We start from the raw sequence: 22,296 nt of genomic DNA on the forward strand, positions 1-22,296 counted from the left end.
CCTGGTTTGCCATCAGTGATGTGGTCACCTCGGGCCACTTCCTTCCAGGACTGTGGCTGCCCGGCTGGGAGGTGGAGCGGAACGCAGCCGCCCGACTCCGCGGCTGTCAGCTCCAGATTGCCACATAAATCAACCTGGCTTTACAACGCTAATAAATTTGTGTCCAAAATTTGGTTTGGAGCCTGAGGCGGCAGGATGGTTTGATTCGCTTTGTCCTTAAGCAAGAGAGAAATGTAATTGGAGAAGGGTAAGCACAGACGTTTTAATAGACTTTTCAGCAAAACAGCTGGATAGCCCAGGGAGGGTCCCAGCCCCAGGGAGCGGGGTCACCGTGGACACATCCCGGCCTGGGAGGCACCTGCGACGGCAGACGGGGAAGGGGCATCTTTCCAGGAGGATGGAAGAGAACAGTACGTTGGATGAGCTGTGAAGACGGAAGATGCGCGACAAGAGTGAGAAAGCAGGTCGCGGCAGATTTAGACATGGGACTCACAGGCCAGGGGCTGCCCCGGGGGCCCCAGAGGAGGGCTGGGACCGCCCGCGGACTCCTCGTGTTCTTGCAAAACCCGTGTCCCCCTCCCCAAGACCACCGTGGGCCTCAGAAGACCTGGCGTCCACACTCTGTGCAAAGTTTGAAGACAGTTGAGATGCGTGGGGGTGGAGGGGGCGGGGAGCAGGCTGCAGGGATTCCCTGGAGAGCTGAGCAAGGCACTGAGATCAAAGGACGGAGGGGCAGGGACCCCACCTCAGAGGCTGCTCCTGTCCACTGCTCTGGGCTCCAGGACAGGAGGATTAAGCCCAGGGCCGGGGGCTCGCCAGGGAGGGCCAGGAGGAGCCCCCAGGTCCTGAAGCAGGAGAAGGCACGTTAAAAATGCAGTTCATTCGAGTCACCCGTGTCTCCCAGAGAGGCTGGCCCAGCAGGTGCATGCATGATTGTGGGGGGGGGAGTACCACGTGGAGCTGGTGAGGTGCCCGGGAACCTGGCCCTCCTTCCATGGGAAGGGTGAGCGGGGCCCTATCTCACCCCACAGCGCCCAAAGGACATGGAGAAAATGGACGTCGGGCCGTACCCACAGCTCGGCTTGAAAGTGAGCCCCTGTTAGTGTTGGAGTGGGGGCAGGGACATTGGGGGGCAGGCCCGACCTCTCTTACGGGGTGGGAACCATGGGCTACATGCCCGGGGTGCTCCCAGCCATGGTGGTGACAGCCGGGGGTCGCGCCCCTCCAGTGCCCCTTGTACGCTGGCCCCTGCCCCCCCAACCCTGGCACTGCAGGAGGCCCAAGGATCCCTTCCAGGGATGTGGGCTGCTGTGTCTGTGAGGAAAGGGCTGCTTCCGCCCGCTCCTCCTGAGTCATCGTGGACTTGGGAGCCCGGGACAGGTGTTAGCGCCCTCTGCGTGGCCCTCACTGCTCTGGTCTGGGGCCCCTGGGGTCAATTAGCACGTCCGGCCCTTGTCACCGGCTGGCCTGGCGCTCCCCTAGGAGAAGTGCTTGGCACCTCCAGGCCTGGTGGGAAGGTGAGCCCTTCCAGGCCCAGTGGGGAGGACAGGAGGGCTCTGGGCTTGCCCCGGTGGAGCGGATTTCCCAGACAAAGATGCAGGAGGGGCTGGGAGAGAGGCTGGGGGTACACGTGTCTGGTATAAATAGTGGCAGTGCCAGCACTGCGTTTCCACCGTTCCAAAGCAGAGGACTCGATTCCAGTAACCAGTCCTAGAACCTCGGAGCAGCCGCGTTGCCCTGCTGTGGGACTCGGCTGGTCGGGGGCAGCCCCAGGCAATAGGACCTGGAGGAGAGTGACCCCAGCGAGGTGTGGATTCCTGGGTGGGGAGGAGGCCCCTTCCAAGAGCCCGGGTCTTGCCTGCCCTGCTGAGCCCAGGGAGGCAACAAGCTCTGGGCTCTGCCCGTGGGGGGCCCCTACTCCTCTGGTCACCAGACACGTCCTGCCGTCAGAGCTTGGTCTCACTGAGGACGATGTTGGCGGTGACAAAGAAGAAGCAGGAGAAAGCCCAGAGTAGCACAAAGCCCACCCAGAAAGCGTGGCGGAAGGGGGACCTGTGCTTGTTGACAGTCCCGTGGCCAAAGGCCAGCTGGGTGTCCTTGCGGCAGAGGTACACCAGGAAGGCCGGGATGACGTACTGGATGCCTGTGCCCGCGTAGGCGCCCGTGATGCCCACCAGGGACTCCAGGTCGTGGGTGCAGAAGGCCACCAGCACGGGGGGCAGCAGGGTGATGGTGGGGAACACCACGCGGTCCACCACCCAGGGGTACGTGCCCCCCTCGCGGTGGAAGAGTGTCTTCCAGTTGTTGCGGAGGGTCACGGCGATGATGGGGAAGTTGGTGCTGATGGTGAAGACAGGGAAGAGGCCCAGGAAGAAGCGCACGGCGGCCAGGCCCACCACGTCGCAGCGTGCGAAGTTGAGGGTGTACATGTCCAGCAGGCTGTCACCGCGGAAGCAGAAGACGGCCGTGAAGGAGAGGAGCCCGTAGAACGCCAGGATGAGCACGTAGTCCAGGAAGACCAGGCGCGTGAGGTGGCGCTTGGACGAGACGGGGGTGAGGAGCGACGGCAGGGAGTGCTGGCACATGAAGGAGTAGACGCACACGCCCAGCAGGTTCCGGATGCCCGAGAGGTCGGCCAGCGGTGGGCGCCCCTCCCCGCGCCCGTGCGCAATGCGCACCAGGGCCAGCACGATCATGATGGCGAAGGCTGGAAGACAGGAGGGGGTCAGGCAGGCAGGGAGGAGGCGCAGCCCCGCCCGGCTGGTCTGGGTCTGGGGGTGGTGACTGCAGGACCCAAGCCCCGAGAGAAAGCACATTAAGGTTCCCAAGGCTGTGAGAGTCGTCCTCAGGGGCAGGCTGGTGGTGGCTGCTGCTGTTGGGGACATCCTGCCCACTCCCCCCACCCGCAGGTCCAGGAAGGTGTGTGTGGGGGTCTGCTGGGCATGGCAGGAGGGTAATCAGCGGAGTAGCCGTGCGCTGTCCCCTTGGAGGAGCGCAGGCTCCCTACAGGCCCCCAGGGGTAAGGGTTTCCTGGCAGGGGGCTGGCCTGGAGCAGGGTGCTGGTTGCTCTTCTTCCTCTGGTTTAAAGACTGGGTTGTCTGAGGATTGAGGGTGCATGGGGGGGTGGAGGGCACAGAGCACTGGGGGCCAATGCTGGGGGAGCTGAAGCCAAGGCTGTGTGGCTCTGTTCTCCTGGACAGGTAGGGGACAGGAAGCGACTCTGTCCCGGGTGTGCTGCAGAAAGGGAAGGGGATCGGGGACTCTGTTCAGAGCAGACAGAGCTCCAGGCTGGCTACACTCTTACAGCGGCCCTCCTGCGGGCCTCACACCCCGAGCCGGTACTCCTGAACATCAGCGCCTGGAAGATAGACACACTTGCAGATCCTGTGGACGCTGAGTCTCTGGCTTCCCGAATCTGTTATCCAGAGGTCCCAGAACTGTCACCATTAGGCACTCCGCACACCCAGAGACCCCCGGTGTTCCTGTCTCCAGTGCCAGAGTCCACACCCCTGCTATCTCTGCTCAGACCAGACCTGACAGCCCCTCCAGCCTGGGCCCCCACCGCTCAGGTAAAGCCCACCGTGACACCTGATATTTCTTGGGCAGTGACGCAAGCGAGGGTGAAGGGACAGTGGCTGAAGATCCTGGCTGCCGGCCATGTGGCTCCTGCCTGCCAGGCCGTCGCAGGCAGGGGGCTCCCCCCAGGTGGGAGGCTGGGGGTCTCCCCGCTGTGCCCTTCAGGCCAGGTCATACTGTCCGCTCCCCGGAAGGGAGCCCTTTCTCCGAGGACACCTGGGAAGCCAGACTACCGTCTGCCCACAGTGACACTTGGGAGCAGTGCAGATGGAACTGTCATCTATTACTTTTAATCGGAGCTGCCGATGCTGCCGGGCACTAGTCGGGAGGAGGGGAGCCAGGGAACAGGCCGTGGAAATTGCCAATAAAGACGATGATTTGTGTCTGAGGCTCTCAGCTGCACCCGCCCCTGCTGCTCCTGATTCCAGGGGCCCCGTGACCGAGGGCATCAGAGGTCCTGCCAGCGCTGGTCAGTTAAGGGGAAACGGTGACTCAGTCCCTCCTCGGGGACACCTGAGACCCCGGTGGTCTGGCTTGTCTGTTTCCTCAGGGTAGGGGGCGGTCAGAGATCTGTGTAGCAGAGCAGCATCCAGAAAGTGCACTGGGGCGGGATATGAGGGTGGGGGGTGGGGGGCACCCAGGGGAAAGGCCGGACAGGGTGGAGGTAGGGTCTTCCACGTGCCAGGGAGTCTCGGGCTTCCCTGATGGCTGAGTGGTTAAGAATTCTCCTGCAATGCAAGAGCCACAGGAGACATGGGTTCTATCCCTGGGTTGGGAAGGTTCCCCTGGAGGAGGGCATGTTAACCCACTCCAGCATCCTTGCTTGGAGAATCCCATGGACAGAGGAGCCTGGTGGGCTACAGTCCATGGGGTCACGAAGAGCTGGACACGACTGAAGTGACTAGTCAGGGAGTCTGTCCTGGGCCAGAGAGGGTTACAAAGGAGAGCTGGGCGGGTGGGGTGGCTGCAGCTGGCCCTGGGCCCACCTGGTGGTTAGCTAGTCAACAGGCTGCAGCTGATAGTTCTGTTAGCAGAGGTCGGCCACCTGCGGCAGGGCCAAGGCCAAGAGGGCAGCTGCTACAAAGCAGGAGCTCAGTCCTGCCCTGCCACCGCCCGAGTGTCTGGTGGTGAAATGGCACTACCCCTGGCCCAGGCCGAGGCTGGCGCGTGCTGTGAAAGAGGCACGTGGAAAACCCCCCAGCGCTCTGTTGAACTTGGCCGAGGGGCCCTGGGTCTGGTGGGCGTGCAGGAGGCAGGAGAAGCTGGCGGTTTGGAGGTGAGCCTATCCCTGCTCCCTCCAGCTAGAAGGCTGGCTGGTGCATGTCTACTCATCTTCCTTCTCAGCTCTAAATCTCCAAGACGTGGTAAGAAATGCTGGCAGAAACTGGCTTGCTGACTGCAGAGCGAGCTACCTGGTCAGTCCTGATGGGTGGCTCTGACCTTGAGGGGTTGTGGCGCCAGGGGCGTGAGGCCCGACTTCCCTGGAGCTGCCCGGTCCTGCCCTGGGTACCACATGCCTTCTCTCTGAGCCCTTCCCTCCCCTGGGGCGGCCAGGGGTGCGGAGTTCAATAGCCTTCTCCTAGATTGATTGTCCCGTCCCTGGGAGATGGCTGCTTCAAAAACTCATTGGGTCTGATCGTAAATCAAGATGAAACGAGGGTGACAGGCCGTGAGCGACGGATACGACTAGGAGAGCAGGGCTCTGAGCGCACACCAGAAGCCCAGGGCTCGGATGCTGCCACGGACAGCTCACGCCCCTGGGTTGCGGCTGCGTGGGAGAGGGGACGGGGCAGTGAACATCCTGACATCTGGGCAGGCAGAACATGCAGTTCCCCAGGGCACGCATGGCGGGCTGGGCTTCTCTCCGAGCCTCACAGGCTGCGTTCAGAGAACCCGTGTGTTGGCTGGGGTCGCAGTCCACGTCCGTCCACTTCCACCTGTGTCCCGCACCAGGAGTCCTGCTCCAAGGAGTGGGGAGGAGGTGTGGCAGGCTGCTGGGGAGGCAGCCCCGGGGGTGGGGGGAGCAGCTGGGGGTCTGACACATGTCGCCCAAGGAGCGGCTGCTGGCCTCGGAAGGGGCAGCTGCAGGGTAGCAAGCGGGGTCAGGAGGCTTCTCTTTTAATATCTGCGGCACCAGCCCGGGAGATGAACAACCGAGCCTGTTCTGTGTGAACCAGGGGGCTCACCAGGGCCATTCATTCATCCACTAGCAGTGATGTCCCGAGGGCCCCCTGTGCCGGTGACTACTCTGGACATCTGCGGATGGTGCCCTGTGCCAATAAGAACTGTCCTAGTCCTTCTAGAGCCTACAGTCCAGGGGGCCCGCCAGGTGGAACTTATAGGGGAGAAATGACAACGAAAGAAGGACCGACTGACAGCCACGTGAGCTATGGTGGGGAGATGGGGAGAGCCCAGTCTCAGGAGGCCCAAGCCAGGAGAGAAGACCTCCTGGGGGTCACAGCGGGGAACCAGGCGCCAGAGTCGCTTCGGAAGAACCCGTCGGGCTATGTCGCGTAAGGGGAGGGTCAGCCCGAGGGGGCGGGGTCAGGGCCCCTGGAAGTCACTTGCTGCCATGCCCTGTTCCACCCTCAGGGTACTGATCCACCTTGAGCTGCTCCTGCACTGCCTCAGGAGGGAGGGACAGAGAGAGGGAGACAGACAGGAGCAGAAGGCAGGTCCTGGTCTCTGTACAGATCCTGATCTCCGAACGGACGGCTTGGAGGAGACATCTCCCTGATTCCTTTTCTGAGGAGGTCAGGTTGAAAGTAAAGTCTGCACCAGGACGGGCCCTCCGGCTCAGGCATGTCCAGTTGGCAGTCTCAGGTCAGTGGGGTCACGTCATTGCCAGCTTTCTGTCCTGGGGACATCAGAGGCCTCAAGTATGGCGGTCAAGGTAAACTCTTATACCAAGATGCAGGCTCACGACAGTTTAACAAGTCATCAGCGAGGCCCCTAGGGTGCTCCGCTGAGAAACGCCCCTTGGTCACCTGCCCTGATTTGCACTTGACACTTAGGAGACACAGGACTGAGGTGTGAAACTGGGGTTGTCTTTAAAAAGCCCAAGGAAAAGTGAGCTGGCAGTTGCCCGGGGCTGTGACCACCTGGGTGGCCTGCCCTGCAGATGGGAGGGGATGCACTGCTGGGTGGCGCTGGGGGTGTTTTGGAAGTGGCCTCTGGTCCTGGGTCACTGAGTCAGAGGGACATTTCGGTAAAAGTTTGAGCTAGAACAGTGCTCCTCTGGAAGGTGGGGGGACTCTGCCCAGTGGCCTGAGCCCAGCCCTAACCCCTGCTGTCTCCTCTGCAGGCTCTGGGAGGAACACAGCTATCACGGGAGGAGAGGGGACACATGTCCACTAAGGCCAGGTCCCTCACCCTTGATCCCCGAGGGCCCTGGAGCACATAAACACGAGGAGCCACAGCTGAGAGCCAAGGGTGAAGCCGATGGACTCCTTCCAGCAGTGCCCTGGGCGGAGGCCGTGCCGGCAGCCCAGCCTCTCCCAGCGGCCAGCACTGTGCCGTGCGTTGCCCGGGAGGGGCCTGGTGCCACCTCCCTCCCTGAGCTCTGGGCCTGGCCCCAGATGCCCGCCCCCAACCTGCTGCTCTCGGAGCCCCGCGAGTGGCCCTGCTCCCTCACATGCGAGGTGCAGGCCGTCCATCAGGGCAGCTGTCAGGGGGACAGCGCCCTTCTCTCCAAGCGGGGAACCAGTGTGCCACGGCTGATGATTACAAATGGCCCTGGGTGCCCATCCCAGCTTGGGCACCGGCGCTCCAGGCGGGGAGCTGGGTCCCGGAGAGAATCCAGCTTCCTCCTTCAACCCTCAGTGCCCTTGGAGGTTGGCTGGGCTGCCCCCAGCCCCCAACCTTGAGATTCAGGAGGGCTGGGAGGAGCTGATGGGGTAACGTCAGCCTGAGCTGAGAACACTGAAGATCAAGCAGTTTCTCAGCCCTAAAGGCAGGAACAGGTGCCTGGGCAATCGTTCCTTATAGAATAGGACTGGCTGGGAACAGAGGGCCACTGGGCAGGTTCCCAGGACACGCAGGCCAGGGGTGAGTGGCAGCTCAGCCTGCAAAGCTCTCACCCCTCGGAGAGAGCAGGAGAGAGGGAGAGGCCGCTGCTTTTCTTCGGAACGAGCTGAAGTCCTCACGTGACACGGGGTTCAACTCCTGACCCTGTCACTGAGCTGTGTGGAAACCTGCAGTGGCCACTTCGCTTCTTAGTGCCTCTGATTCATCACCTTTAAAAAAGGGAGATGCTCATGGGTGCGGGGGGATGGAATAAGATGTTACTTAAAAAGGCGACAAAGGTCCATCTAGTCATGCTATGGTTTTTCCCGTGGTCAGGTATGGATGTGAGAGTTGGACTATAAAGAAAGCTGAGCACTGAAGAATTGATGCTTTTGAACTGTGGTGTTGGAGAAGACTCTTGAGAGTCCCTTGGACTGCAAGGAGATCCAACCAGTCAATCCTAAAGGAAATCAGTCCTGAATATTCTTTGGAAGGACTGATGCTGAAGCTGAAGCTCCAATACTTTGACCACCTGATGCGAAGAACTGACTCGTTGGAAAAGACCCTGATGCTTGGAAAGATTGAAGGTGGGAGGAGAAGGGGACGACAGAGGATGAGATGGTTGGATGGCATCACTGACTTGATGGGCATGAGTTTGAGCAATGGACTGGGAAGCCTGGCGTGCTGCGGTCCATGGGGTTGCAGAGTCGGACACGACTGAGCGACTGAACTGAACTGCATAAGGCACAGGGAAGGGCCTGGTCCACAGCAATCACTCAAAAACGTGTCTGTCCCTTTTATCATCAAAGAAACCTTATTTCCCATCCTGATAGCCCAGGCCAGCAGGAAAACCTGTAAACCCCAAGTCCTCATCTAATTCTCCTTTTGTGCAAGGAGGGTCCTGGGGTCAACCCATGACCTCACTCAGGTCGAGTCATGGTCATGACCCTTCCCTGCTGAGTGTCTCTGGCCCAGGTGTCAGCTAATCTCTGGGGGTCGAGGAGGACCCGGGGCAGGCTGCTCATACCTGCTCTGTGAACCAGAGCCACATCTTCCTGCTCCAGCGAAGGTCATACGAGGCCAAGCTGTCCCCAACACCCGGTCATCCGTGGGGACTCGGTGTGTGCTCTCTGTATGGGGCTGGGTAGGAACCGGAAGGGAACTGTTTGGGCTCTTCGGCGCCCACGTCAGCCCATCCTTCCAGTCATCGCCCTCCCACCTGAGCTCAGGCTGTGGTCAGGGCAGGGGCTCCTTTCACACCCCGAGAGGACAGGACACACTCGCTCTCTGGCTGGGAGGGGCCCCCTTGGGGGAGAAGGGAAGCCCTCTGAGCAGATGCACTCGGCTCCAGAAGCATCGTGGCCCTGGGTCAGATTTCGTGCCAGGCCCACAAGACATTCTGTGGTCTCTGGCCTTGGCTGTGTAACTCGCACAAGTCCCCTGGGTTTTGATGAAGGAAGGGACTTTAGATCTGACTGCCTTCCCCTGCTGGATCAGCCCCTGAGGTTTCCAGAGGATTCGAGCCTGGTGGGCATCATTATCATCTCAGAGGCAGGAGAGAAGGCGTTTAAGTAATCAACTTAGGGGACGGAGGTTCTGCTCCAGAAGGACTCAGGGCAGAGCCTCAAGTGTGTCAAGAGGAGCCTGTCATTGATCAAGGGCAGGTATTTGAGTCTCTGAAGCAATCAAGCCTTAAGTACGAAATCAAGAGCTCTGGCCTTTTCATCTACAAGGCATGGCAAGTGGTGGCTGGGAGGGCGGGCTCTCGGTTCTTCCTCCTTAAGCTGTCTGAGCTGGCTCTGTTTGTAATCGTTGGGAGAGCGCAGCCCAGGGGCCTCTGGCTGGCGGGCGGACTAATCTCCTTCGGGGGAGATCAGAAACATAAAACTTCCACATGGTCACTTTTCCCGAAGGCAGCTCAGTCCTTTCTAAACCTTTTCTTCTTGCCCCTTCCCCCTCGGATTCGGATGTCTATGCCCTAACCCCTGATGTGACCACACCTGGGGTGACTGTGGGCTTCCCAGGGGGTGCTGGGAAGAACTCGCCTGCCAGTGCAGCTGGGGACGGGGCCGCCAGAGAGCTGTTACAGGTCAAATGGATCAGAAGGGCGGACCCTAATCTGATGAGATACGTGCTCTTTTTTTTTTTTTTTTTAAGAAATTAAAAAAAAATTTTATTCAGTTATTTTTGGCTGCTCTGTGTCTTCATTACTGCACGTGGGCTTTCTCTAGTTGGGATGAGCAGGGGGTTACCCTTTGCTGTGGCGCTCGGGCTTCTCTTGTTGCGGGGCACCAGCTCTAGGGCACGTGGGCTTAAGCTGCTCCATGGCATGTGGGACGTTCCCAGACCAGGGATCGAACCCATGTCCCCTGCACTGTGAGGCGGACTCTTAGCCAGTAGACCACCAGGGAAGTCCCACGTGCTCTTATAAAAAGAGAAAGGGGAGACAGAGCACGCACTGTCTGCACACACAGAGGAAAAGCCACGTGACGGCATGCTGAGCAGGTGGTCACCTACCAACCAGGGAGGGCGGTCTCACCAGAAACCAGCCCCGAAGGCTCCTTGATCCTGCACATCCAGCCTCCAGAACTGAGAAAATAGACTTCTGCTGTTTAAGCCACTGGTTCAAGGTATTGTTACAACAGACTGAGCCCACTAAGGCAGCTGATGAGCAGTGAATGGATGCAGAGAGAAACCAGGAAGGCCAGAAAGAGGGGAGACAGTGCTGTGACAAGGGCGTGGGGCTCCCCGGGGCCTGAAGATAGATTCCGGGGCTGCCTGGGGCCTCAGCTCCTCTGATACGGCCGCCCGACCTGGCTGCCTGGCTGGGGTTCGGTTCACCCTGGCTCACAGGCAGCCGGATTCTGAGCAGAGGCGTGCCTGTAACCCTGGTCCGTCAGGCACCTCGCTTGTCTGGGCCTCATTCCCCTCTCTCTGCTGGAGTCCAGGCAGCTGGCCCACCGACCTCCTGGATAAGCAGGAGTCCCTGCCTGAAGGCCAGGTCAGGTGTCGGCCACATGTAGGGCAGAGATGCCGACAGCAGAGGCCGCTCAGAGGGGAGAGCCAGCCAGGGTCTCTGCCTGGGGCCGAGCCGAGTTCTGAGGTCAACCCTGCAGCTGATGAAAGGGGTCATTTGGTGACACGCGGCTGGCCCTTCAGCAAGCTTTAATTAAATGTTCTCTCTACCTTAAGAGCCTTAAGACAGCATCCTCCGGTTCTTCTTTCAACTAACCTCTGTGTCTGCAGAGAAAATTTTTGGAAAACCAAGAATAAAATTAAGGCCAGAGTGAAACATAGAAAGGTTTTCCTGGATCCCCTCCGCTGGCTGTGTAACAAGTGAAAGCTGGACACAAGGAGAGCCCTGGACAGTGGATGTCGGGGTGGGGGGCAGCAGCAAAGGCTCAGGACGAAGCCTGGCTGGGAAGGCAGATGGGGGTCCACGTGCTACTTTCATTTGGGAGGGGGAGGTCCTTCCTGGCCTTCCGAGAAGCACCAGTTGTGTGAGGGGACGCCGCTGAGTGGCCGTGAAGGAATTCAAACACCGAGCTGGCCTGTCGAGCCAACAGGATGCGGGGAACAGATGGCCCAGGCGTGGACAACTCCGGGCTGCTGGTGGTGACGAATCAGAGCCGTCCCAGCAGGAGACGGTCAGCTGAGATCAGTCACGGATCCACGGGGGGAGCTGGCCACTCGGCCACAGATAATTCCGGGGACGGGCAGAATTGGGGCCCTCATGTTCCCGGGTGATGTCGCCTCCTGGGGACCTTCTGCCGCTTGGGCCAGCAGCCCTGGGTCCCCCCTCTCCCTGCTGGCTTGGCCTGGAGGACAGATCTGGGGCACCTGCCGGGGTGAGGTGGGGCCTGTGGGGGCTGAGGAAGCCCACGCGGCTCCAGCGTGTGCACAGACCGCCAGGGGGGATGGTGCCTGACCCACTTTGAGGGGAGCACAGAGATGGGAACAACGCGCGCGGTGCTGCTCTGAATACACGATCAGAGGGAAGGCAGCCCTGTGGGTCCCCGAAAACCCAGCCCGAGGAGGGCTGCCGCGCCGGAGCTGCCTTTATTAGACAGAAGCGCTTTTTTAATAACACTGAACGGGCCGCCCTGAGCCGAGACAGCTGTGTCCCTGAGCGGGAGGCGTCTGCTGGGGGTGGGGCGTGGGGGGGGATGTCGGTAATGGGGGCGAAGGGATGCTGCCGCTGTGGCTCCTTCCAGCCTGAGAGCCGCCCCCCTGCCCCCTGCCCCAGGGGGCCCAGGGGCCACAGTCCACAGTGGTTGGTTAAGCAGCTGAAGGCTCCAGCTCTGGGGTCACAGCTGCTGGGACTGTGGGCCTGAAGGACAGCACTGTCGTCTGTGTCCCCTAAGCGTCCCTGGTGGACGCATGGCTGATGATGAGAACTAGGAGTTAGGAGGAAGCCTGGCCTCTCTGTGAGGCCGGCCTGTGTCTCATTACTGGGAGGCTTGGACTTTCCTTGAAGACGTGGGGGTGACAATGGTGAGAGCAGGCAGGCATCCCGTCTGGTGGGCCTGGGGCCCAGTGCTGGGCGGGTGGTGGGGAGAGAAGGCTGGACAGAGGCAGCTGGCAAGGCTCCAAGATTTCGGCGGGGATACCCAGGGACACAGCTCTTTCTGGGGCGGTTTGGGCCACATCCCTGACCTCCTGGCCAGCGCCAAGGGAGGCTCACTCTGGGGCTGCTCCTGGGACATAGTGGCCAGAGATGATGATGGTGAGGGCGCGCGTGGGTCTGGTGTCTGGGTGCTGGAGCGCTGTGTGGACAGCGCTTTCTACACGGTCTCACTGTATCTTCCGGGTCTCCCAAACTCAGCCGCCTGAACTTCTTTGAGCATCAAAAGAAACCGATGGTGGCACTTGTCAGACATGTTCTGACATTTTCCTGACAACATGACTATTTGCAAAGGCCATCGGCCCTTAAGGTTGCAACCAGGGGCTCCTGGCGGAAGGCATGGCTGATGCCCTGGAGGGACTGGCCTGCAGGCTTCTCAGCTCCTGTGGAGCTCTGGTGGCGGGGTGCGGGGCAGCCGTGCTCAGGCGGGGTCCCTGCAGTCTGCCCTGGCCTCAACAGATGGCAGAACAAACTCCTAATTATGCACGAGAAAGCTTCCGGCTCAGCACATCTATTTATGATTTTCCGGTCCCTTCGGTGTTCCTTCTTCCCTGTGCCTTCCAAGAACCCAAGCCAGATGATTGCCACCCTATCTCCCCTCCCCGCGCGGCTCCCCCGGACATTCTGGGCCCTAATCTGGACGGTGGGGAGAGACAGGGTGGGTGGGAAGTGGGGAGGCGGGCAGGGCGGGGGCGACACGGCCACAGAGCTGCCTGTTCAGCAGCAAAAAGAGGGGCTCGTCACAAACTGACAACTTGGCACACACTCGAGAGGACAAACAGGGCCAGGGTGCTCACTGCCTCTGCGGGAGTTCTAGAAAAATCACCTGGGGTCATTTGGGGCCAGAAGTGAGACTCCCCCACCCACCGCGATATCCCACGGGCAGGGGTGACGAGCTCCCTCCCACGGCGGGGTTGCCTGGCGGTTCCCCAGCTTCCACGATCTCTGCTTCCTGTCCCCTACCTGCTCTGCCCCGTGCTCTGGGGTCAGGACCGGGGAGACCCCTTCGAGCAGGTCTGCAAAGGAAAATGCCCAGGGGGCTCCAGCGTCCTGGGCTGGGAACTGAACCCTGGGCTCAGCTACCTGTTAGAGGGCTGACGTCACTGGGTGGTCGGGCTTCCACCTGAGAGGGCTTCATGTCAGAGATGGCTTTCCTTTTTGAGCCCAGAGGCCTGACTCTCAGAGAGACGAACGACAGGCCTGAGCTGTCACCCATGGTTGGTGGAGAGGCTGCGGCCGACTGATTCTCTCTCGGATCAGAGGGAGAAGAGGGGCAAGGGACTCACAGCGACTGCCGTGTCACCGCCTCACGCCCTCTCTCAAGGCCACGGCCACCTTGCCCTGCCGCCCTGCCAGGGGCTGCCTCCAAGGGCCCCGGGGGCTGCAGGTGGAGACTGGAGGAGGCCCCCTGCAGTCCCCTCGCTGCCCTAAAGGGAGAGGCTCTGGCTGGGAGGAGGAGAAACAGAGCGGGGTCATGGTGGGCCACGGCAGCCCGTGCTGGGGGAAAGAGCAGCCCGTTTTATAAAGCAGCTGAGCCTCAGGCTCCACTCCGTGAGCCCCGTCCTGGAGGAAGGCGAGGACCTCAGGAGCAGAACCGGGAGGGGCAGGGGCTGCAGGAGGGGTCCGAGGAGCCCGGGGCCCGGCTGGCGCTGGGAGCTCAGCATGGCCTCTGCGGGTGGAGCCGGGTCTGACCCGAGCCTGGGGCCGCCCGGTGTCCGTGCCAGACACCCGCCCTTTATTTACCGTCAGCCTCCTCTCTCCCTCCTACAACCATCTCTCTTCTAACACAGGCACCGCTCACCACAGGCAGACAGGACCTCATGCTACACGAGCCCCCCCGGGGATCCTGGGGAGACCCCTCTGCCAGGCCCATCAACCAGAACAGCAACAGCATCTTTGCTTGGAGACCAAAACCAGTGTGCGACTGATCCCAGAGCGCCTGCCGGGGACGGGGGTGACAGTGACTGCACGCCCTCCGGTCGTGGGTTCAGGTGGGTCCCGGCCCTTCCGGGTGGCTGGCAGGACGGTGTCAGAAGTGAATGAACTCCCAGCTGCCGACCTGGAGTAGGGGAGACCCCTGAGCTCCCCTGAGGACAGTGGGGGTCTTGCTCTTTGCAGCATCAGTTGGAAGGTACCATGGTGTCTTTATATGCTCTAGTGGCCGGGGACTCAAGAGGTGGCCACCAGGGCCCGCTGGGTTTTATGGCTGGGCCGCATGGCGTGTCCGTGGGAACAAAGAGCAGCTGCTCTCCTGCCCTGAAGGGGCCCAGTCCCATCCAGGCCTTGAGGAGCCGAGCACCCCTCTGGGGTGGTGGGGACGCACAGTCGGAACAACTGGTCCTGGGCTGAGCCCTGCCTCTGCCTGCCTGCCTCCTCCCTGCACTCAGGAGTCCACGGGAGCCCCCTCCACCTCCAGACCTGGCTGCGAGCCCACGTGGCCATTTCGGGAAGACTGGGAACGGGGGGAGCGAGGCAGGCCTCGAGATGCTTGTCAGACTCACCGATCCATCTCATCAGGGACGTCAGGATCTGCAGGTACTTGGTCTTCTGGACGTCAAAGAAGGTGAAGGGTCCGAGGAGGAGCGTGAAGACGGCCTGGTGACAAAAACGAGAGTGAGAAGGTGCAGAGGCCGGGCGCGTGCGGCACCCCGAGTGTGTGGGGAGGACTCACTGTTCACGCAGCCTCCAGCCATCACCAGGGCCGCTCCTAACCCAGGTGCGCGCCGGGAATGGCAGAGGCTCCCTGGGGTCAGACGGCACCGCCTGGCGAGTTCCTCGGACCAGGGCTGCAACAGGAACTGAGACCTGTGTGTGTGCTGCGCCTCACACTTGTGGTGCTGAGGCTAATTTCTAGGCAAATTGCAGGTGATCTCTTGGGGACATGGTCCTGCTTGCTTCTCTTCTCGGTGAGTGCTGACCGAGGGGGTCACGGCAGCAGGCCGGCGTGAGCACTGGTCAGGAAGATGAAGCTCCGAAACAAACCCCAGGTACATCCTGGGTTCTCACGTTTACTGGGAAGAAAGGATGGAGGGGCGGGGACGCAGGGGCCCGATGACCTGGCACAGTGGGAAGGACACCATCCTGAATGGTTCAGAGGACAGGATCAATCAGGATGTCGGTAATCAGCAACTCTTGAATTCTGAGAGAAGGTGAAGCCTGGAGAATCGGAGCCAGTGTCTCCCGGGGCAGAGCCACAGATAAACACCCTGGATCAGGAAGAGCAGAGGAGTGGACAGGTGTTGAGGGTGGGAGCGGTGGGAGTGCCGGCACTGGCCCCCTCGCTGCCCTTCCTCTCTGGAGAACAGGGGAGGGCAAGTGCTTCCTTAGGGGGAAAACAGAAGAGAATTCAAACCCGGCCTTAGAGAACTGGGATCTGGGAAATCCGAACCCTCTTTGCAAAGGAGAACAGGGAGGCGGATAGACGTGGCCCTGTTGAGCTGGGGCTGGGGATGGAGGGAAGCTGAGGACCTCCTTGCCAAGCTGGCTGCTCCGAGAGCGGAGTGATTAGAAGCTGCTGGGTGGAGTTACGAGGATGGCACCATTTCCAATCTGCCACTCAGAAGCGGCAGTGGAGGCAGCAGACCTTATTAACATTTACAGTGTGCCGTTTTATCACGTTAATGCTAATGACACTCGCCAGAGAGGCAGCGGACGGTGCCAAGCCCGAAAGTGGGGAGCAGGGCTCACTCTGGGGCAGTCGGGGCTGGCCCTGGGATCTGGGTGAACACGTTCCAGCTGCTTGGCCTGGTGGCCAGTCCCTGTCTCCCCCGACGGGGGTGGGGGGTGAGCCCGTCCCCCACCACCCACTCCGCCCCGCCTGGAAGGGGGGCAGGATGTGCGAGAGGCTGTGACCTCTCATCCAAGTCCATTATCACTGTGAGACTGACAGGAAAGACTGAAGTGCCGCTTAAGCAAGGGCTCTAATTAGCTGGGGTGGGTACGGCCTCCTGGCAGTCCCCCAGGGCTGGGAGACTTCTGGAAGGAGCTTCCTCCTGGGGGCCGACAGCTAGCCCTGCTTCCGCTCTGGGAGAAGCAGCAGTTTCAGCAGGTGGGGTGATGGGGGAGGCAGAGGATAAAGGCTCTCGAGCAGTCCTTGCCAGTCCCCCTGTGGCCTGGAGACTCAGTGAGGTGACAGTCACCCAGTCGTGTCCGATTCTTTGCCACCTCGTGGACTATATATAGCCTGCCAGTCTCCTCTGTCCATGAGGCAAGGATATGGGTTGCCATGCCCTCCTCCAGGGGATCTTCCCAAGCCAGGACTCGAACTCTGGTCTCCTGCATGGCAGGCATGGCCCTGGGACACAGCGAGGTGTGGGATCACCAGCTCTCGGCCAGCTGAGCCAGCCTGTCTGCAGCGCCATCAGCAAGTCATTTAGGAAAATTACCACCTCAGGGAAACTTTCCACTGATGAATTTCTCTTTTGAAGGATGGGGGTGGGACACATCATGTGGAAAAACATGGACCAAGCCACCTGCCATAAACGTTCTCCAATGACCCTGGGCTGCCTGAAACTAGGCTGTGGTGTGCCCGGGTCAGGAGTTGGGGTGTTTCACTTCTGACCTGTGACACCTCCAGCTGTGGGTACTGACATTTTCTTGGTGGGTGGCTTATGGTGGGGGGTCAGATCCCATCTTGGAGGCCTAAAGACTGGGTTTTAGAAGATTCTACTGTGTAAAAACAGGGAGATCACAGAACCCGCCCTGCAGGCAGGCGGGCTATTCTGCTGCTGTGGGCTGCCTGAGGTCTCCTCTCCAGGAGGGACCGCATCTTCATCCTCCTCCTTGGGAGATACATCAACATCCTTTTACACACAAGGCCCCACTGCATACTCTCTTGTAGACGGGACTCTGCTAAGAGACCCTTCGTTTAAAGGGACGGAGCACACAGACTCATCTCCCAGGGCAGAGTCTGGAAGTGTACACGAGGCGCCCACCGAGTGCCGGGGAGCATGAGTCAGGCTGGGAATGAGGGTCCAGCCCCACCGGACTCTCTGGGGTCCACGTGCGTGACGACGGGTCTGTCCTCAGGCTGGGGGCTGGCAGTGAAGGGCTCTTTGGGGAGACTGCGTCAACAGCTGTGACATCCGTGGCTGGAATGTGCTTTCTTTATTCCCCCAGGTGGGGACCACAGACCGACCGCAGGGCCCAGGAAGACGCAGGGCTGACGAGCAAACAGCAGCCTCCGCCCGGGGCGGAGCTCATGCAGCACTGGGAGCCCAGACCTAGACACAGCGCAAACTGGAGCTAATTAAGGAACAGGTGTCCTCTGCAAATTGGTTCAGCCAGACTCGGTGTCTGGGGCGGGAAAGGGCAGAAGGCTCGGCCAGCGGCGTGTGTGGCCTCGCCCTGGTGCAGCTGTGAGGTCTGGGCGGGGGAACGGCCCCAGGGTCCCGGGGGTCCGGTCGGCCCGAGCTCACTGCTAGATGCTGAACAGCCACGCATGGCACTGCCTGTCTTCCCTTCTCTTTTTACCCAAAGAAGGAATGAAAAGGCAGGAGACAGTCTGTCCTCCTGGGTTTTCCTGTCCAGCCTGTGTGACGTTATAAATTAGTTGGCTCTCCGAGGCATTTCCAGATACCCAAATGCCATTGATCAGTTCAAGCTTGGGATCTGTTCAAGGGCTCTCCGAGCCGGACTCATTACAGGAGGCAGGGACACCAACTGCCGCGGCCAAATACGTTTCTTTAAAAAAAAAACCAGACAAACAAAAAGAACGAATTCTTTGGTCTCTAAATTAAACCTTCGAACTGGTCGCGGGAACAAAGTCCGAGACCCGGGAGGGTGCAGACGGGGCCACGTGTGGGTCTCTCTCATCTGGCTGATGAGTCGAGACGTCCACCGAAGGCCCCACAGAGTCCCGGGGGGGTCCTGGTGGACAGGAGGCGGCTCACGTCTCCGGCACACTTGGCCACAGCTCTCGTGGTGTCCCGGGGGGCTCGGCGAACTTCACCGGGAGTCTCAGCACTTGGCACGGCTGACTCTCCATGGCTGCCTCTCCACCTAGGTCCCCAGGCAGGTTAAGGGCGCCACACACCTCTGGCTGTTCCCACGACCCCCGAGTCCTTCCTCACTGTGCTGCTGTCTGGCGGCTGCTGTAACCTGGTGGCTTAAAACCACAGGAGTGTGTTTCTTTACAGTCTTGGAAGGGACACAGGGAGCGGGGAGGAGTCAGAGGTGTGTGTGTGTGGGGGGGGGGTCACAGTGGTAACCATGCATAAATAAGATGACTCAGGTGGGCAGAAGGCTGGCGGCAGGTCGGGACTGGGGAGCTGTCCGGGGCCCCATGTCCCTGTCGTGATCCCTCCTGGGCCTGAGCTCGCTGGCACCCATGTCCCCTCCCCACAGTCAGCTCCAAGCACACCTGCTCGTGCTTGACATGCACGCACAGTTTCGTGGCGATCTGCAGCGCTACACCAGCTATACCTCCTGCAACAAGCGACAGCGATAGAACACCCTAGATGAACAGCAGAACGGTCACCAGGCAGGGGCCGGGGGCTCGCTTTGCTGATGAGGGGGCGGAGGGTCTGGAGAGGCTGGGTGACCCAGGAAGTGGTGGACGGGACAGGGCGTCTCCTGACCCTGCCCACCCCACCCCGCTGTGGCGCGCACGCTCCCCGCTGTGGCGCACGCTCCCCCTGTGGCGCGCACACTCCCCGCTGTGGCGCAAGTTCCCCCTGAGGCGCGCACGCTCCCCCCTGTGGCGCGCACGCTCCTCCCTGTGGCGCGCACGCTCCCCCCTGTGGCGCGCACGCTCCCCCCTGTGGCGCGCACGCTCCCCCCTGTGGCGCGCACGCTCCCCCCTGTGGCGCGCACGCTCCCCCCTGTGTGAGGCTGCTTCCCCTTCAGGACACCTCCTCTCCACACTTCCAACTGGTTCTCACCCTCATGCCTCTCCCTCGTGACTGCCCCTTCCCCCTCTACCTTCCTTCTCTCTGTCACCTCTCAAGCCTCGCTCAGGTGCCAGTCTCCCCCGCCAGCTTCGCCAAAAATTTGCATCCCCACTGGGGGGCTCTGGACCGAATCACCAAACACACAGTGGGTACTACACCACTTAAATTCTCGTAGATTCCCTGTTTTTTTTTTTTTTTAATATTTATTTGCTGCCTCAGGTCTTAATTGTGGCATGGGTTTAGTTGTTCCCAGGTACGTGGGATCCTCTCGGGCCAGGGATTGAACCCGTGTCCCCGGCATTGCAAGGTGGAGTCTTAACTGCTGGACCACCAGCAAAGACCCTGGAGTTTCAACATGAAAGGCCAGTAGAGCCACTTGGCACCTCCATGTTCCAGGACTGGGCTTGGGGGGGCACTCAGACTTCTCTGTTAATCCAGCAGGGGTGATGGAGCAACAAGTTCTGGAAGGGTGAAGGGCAATATGCTGCCTGATCTACCTAAACACACAGAGACCCTTGGGCAGGCTATGCAGTACACCGGGGCCCCAGGGAGCCAGTTCACGCATACCAAGGGCACGGCTGAGCTCTCTGGACTGATCCTGGAGGTCATTTCAAGTGACAAAGGACACAGACGCCTCCATCACAGGGCTGCCCTTCTTGGGTGGCTAGAGGTTAAGAGTTAATTGGGGTTAATAGCAACTCAGCACGAACCCGTCCCTAAATGGGAACTGAACTTTCAACATGTCCTTGAAGTGCAGTGAAGACATGCTCAAGGAGTCTATTTTTATTTCTCAAGTGGCTGTAAACGTTTTGGTTTGGGAGTTTACATCTTCCCAACTTGAATTACAACGTCTGCTGACGCAGCCATGAGGAGGAGGTGCGCCCTGGGGCAGCGAGGGGCAGAGTGGGGGCCGGAGGCTTCAGGGCCACGTGCTCAGGGTGGGGGCCTGTGTCCTGAGGGTGCCCCAGCTAACAGCGAGACCCCAGAGTGCTCGTGAAGGTCCCAAAGCGCACTGCGTGTGCAGAGAAGGTAGTCAGTGAACACCAGTCCTGGCCCCGTCCCCCCAGCAAGGAGCAGCACACCCTCGTGGGAGGATGGTGTGAACTCCATCCATCCTCCCAACATGCCGGGACCGGGGAACGCGAAACAGCTGAAGCCAAGTGAGGCGCCCCCGCCACACGTTAGGTCAGGACGGTTCCTGTTGCATGACCTGCAGCCCAAGCGCTCTGCAGGGCGAGTTCAAGCTCATCCCCATCGAGCGAAGGATGAACGTGAGGGAAGGAGAGCAGAGGCCTGTGCACGGCGCTCGGTGAAGCACAAGCACAGCTTATCAGCCAAAACCCTACGAGGAGAGGCAGCGTGCCACCGAGAGGAGGCCGCCTGGACGCTGCAGGCGGACCAGCACTCTCGCAGGAAACGGACGGTGAGGTTTCAGAAACGACCATCTCTCCCCAGAGGACGGAGGATGGGCAGGGGGCGGCTGATGCCGAGAGCATGAGAAGCCCTGCTGTGGGAACAGTGGGGCTCCTGCCAGGAGAGGCTGCCGGCCTTCAGATGACCAGCCCAGCCACGATGTGGGTGCTGCCAAGCTCTTACTCACTAACCCTTCAAATATGTTCAGCTGCTGGAGAAGAGGTGATGAGACAGACGGAGGCCAGGCGCCCCTGAATGAGCTGCCTAGAGCAAGTCACCACGTCTTAGGGTCCCTGGGTCCTTCCCTGGATTCCCCCAAACCTCACCCAGAAGGCACCTGGGAGATGCCTGATGAATAGAATGCAAGATTCAGGTGATGCCTGAAGAGAAAAGTGGAGACTTGAAGCCCAGACACTAAAGAGGCTTCTTGAGCACGAAATCAGCCCTAGAAACCCGCTATCATCTCACGGCATCTGCAGCAGAAAGCCAAGTCGGCTCATGTCAAACAATTCAGCCCCATTTGGATTGAACGAGAGGCGAGACACGTTAACACCTGTGGCTCCCGTCAAAAGGCGAGTGCATGCCTGCTGAGGAGGCAGAGCCCGGGGGTGGGGGGGTGGGGAGGTGGGTGTGGCAGAGCCAACAAGGAGCCGGAAGTTACAGGGGCCCCAGGGAGTTCTTAAGCAGCCACTGGGCTACAGAACAGAGGCAAGAAACCAACCCATACGGTGGGACCTTGATCGCCCGTCAGACCTGGGGAGCAGGGAGAAAAGACCTGTCCCCACTCCTGATTAACTCTGCAGCGGGTGCAACTCTGGGGGTGGCTTTCAGGCAGCAATGCAGACCGGTCAGGAAGCGGGGACCTGAAACACCTCTGCTGGAAGACGGGTGAAAATGCTATTTGTCTCTGAGACGGGGGAGCCTGGGAGAGTGATTTCGGGGAGGAGCCATGGAAGGGGTGGCTGCGCTGCTCCCAACCCTTCACGCGCATTCTACTCTGGCTGTCCAAGCCCAGAGGATGTGAGTTCCGTTGATTTGGGGTGGGGAGGGGGCGGCCTGGAAGAGAGCAGCCCAGAGGCCCTGGGATGGAGCCGACACAGCAACTGCGTGAAGACGGGGGCTCCCGGGACCGCCTGTGCCATCTGAGAGGGGAGGGTTGGACACAGGCCGGTCCAGGCACCTGGGGCATTGCTCCCATTGGACTCGCGTCTCTTGCATCGGCAGGCGGGTTCTTTACCCCTGAGCCACCAGAGAAGCCCGAACCAACATTACCGGGCACCTCCTGAGCGCCCAAACACGACAACATCTTCCATCTAAGATTGCTTTTTAATCCTGACACCCTACACGTTGGCTATTGTCTTCATTTTGGGAAAAAAAACCCAACAAACTGAGATTGAGGGGAACTAATTAACTTGTCCACGATCTCATAACAACCAAGACAGCTGAGACTAAAGCTCAGAGCTCAGGCTGTCCGTATCCAAGGCCCATTCTCTCTGTAGAGCACTTGACCCCCTCCCTTGATTACGCCCCGGAGAAAAAGTCTCTCCAGCACCCCCTCCAAGCCTGGCTCGCGGGGGGGGCCGGGGGCAGGAGGGCTGGGCTGGTCCAGTGGCATTAGCCTGGCACGGCTGCCACCTCCCTCGCCCTCTGATTGGAGGACAGGCCTGTGCGCCTGTGTTGTCTCTTTCTCAGCTGAAAAACCAGATGGTGCCCGGTGGTGGGCAGGGTTCCAAGGATTTGATGCCAGAGCCGCAACCCTTGTGGTTTGCGTGTGTGTTGGAGAGGGAG

At 60.3% G+C, this 22,296-nt stretch overlaps 1 protein-coding gene across 3 annotated transcripts in view; it reads right to left on the minus strand.

Annotated features, from left to right (window-relative positions):
- Nucleotides 1-237: 237 nt before the first annotated feature.
- The window catches only part of SLC38A12 (solute carrier family 38 member 12), a 53,374-nt gene continuing 31,315 nt past the window's right edge, over nucleotides 238-22,296 (minus strand). For all 3 annotated transcript variants that reach the window (XM_055408649.2, XM_055408647.2, XM_055408648.2), the window contains exons 9-10: nucleotides 14,707-14,800; nucleotides 238-2,707 (exon numbers count right to left, since the gene is read on the minus strand). In XM_055408649.2, the coding sequence (XP_055264624.2) occupies nucleotides 1,947-2,707; nucleotides 14,707-14,800 (855 nt within the window). In that variant the 3' untranslated portion in view covers nucleotides 238-1,946. The remainder of the gene's footprint in view (nucleotides 2,708-14,706; nucleotides 14,801-22,296) is intronic.

Source organism: Moschus berezovskii, chromosome 20 (assembly GCF_049115385.1).
Source record: "Moschus berezovskii isolate FMDL1 chromosome 20, NW_MosBer_1.0, whole genome shotgun sequence".
Taxonomy (NCBI): Eukaryota; Metazoa; Chordata; class Mammalia; order Artiodactyla; family Moschidae; genus Moschus; species Moschus berezovskii.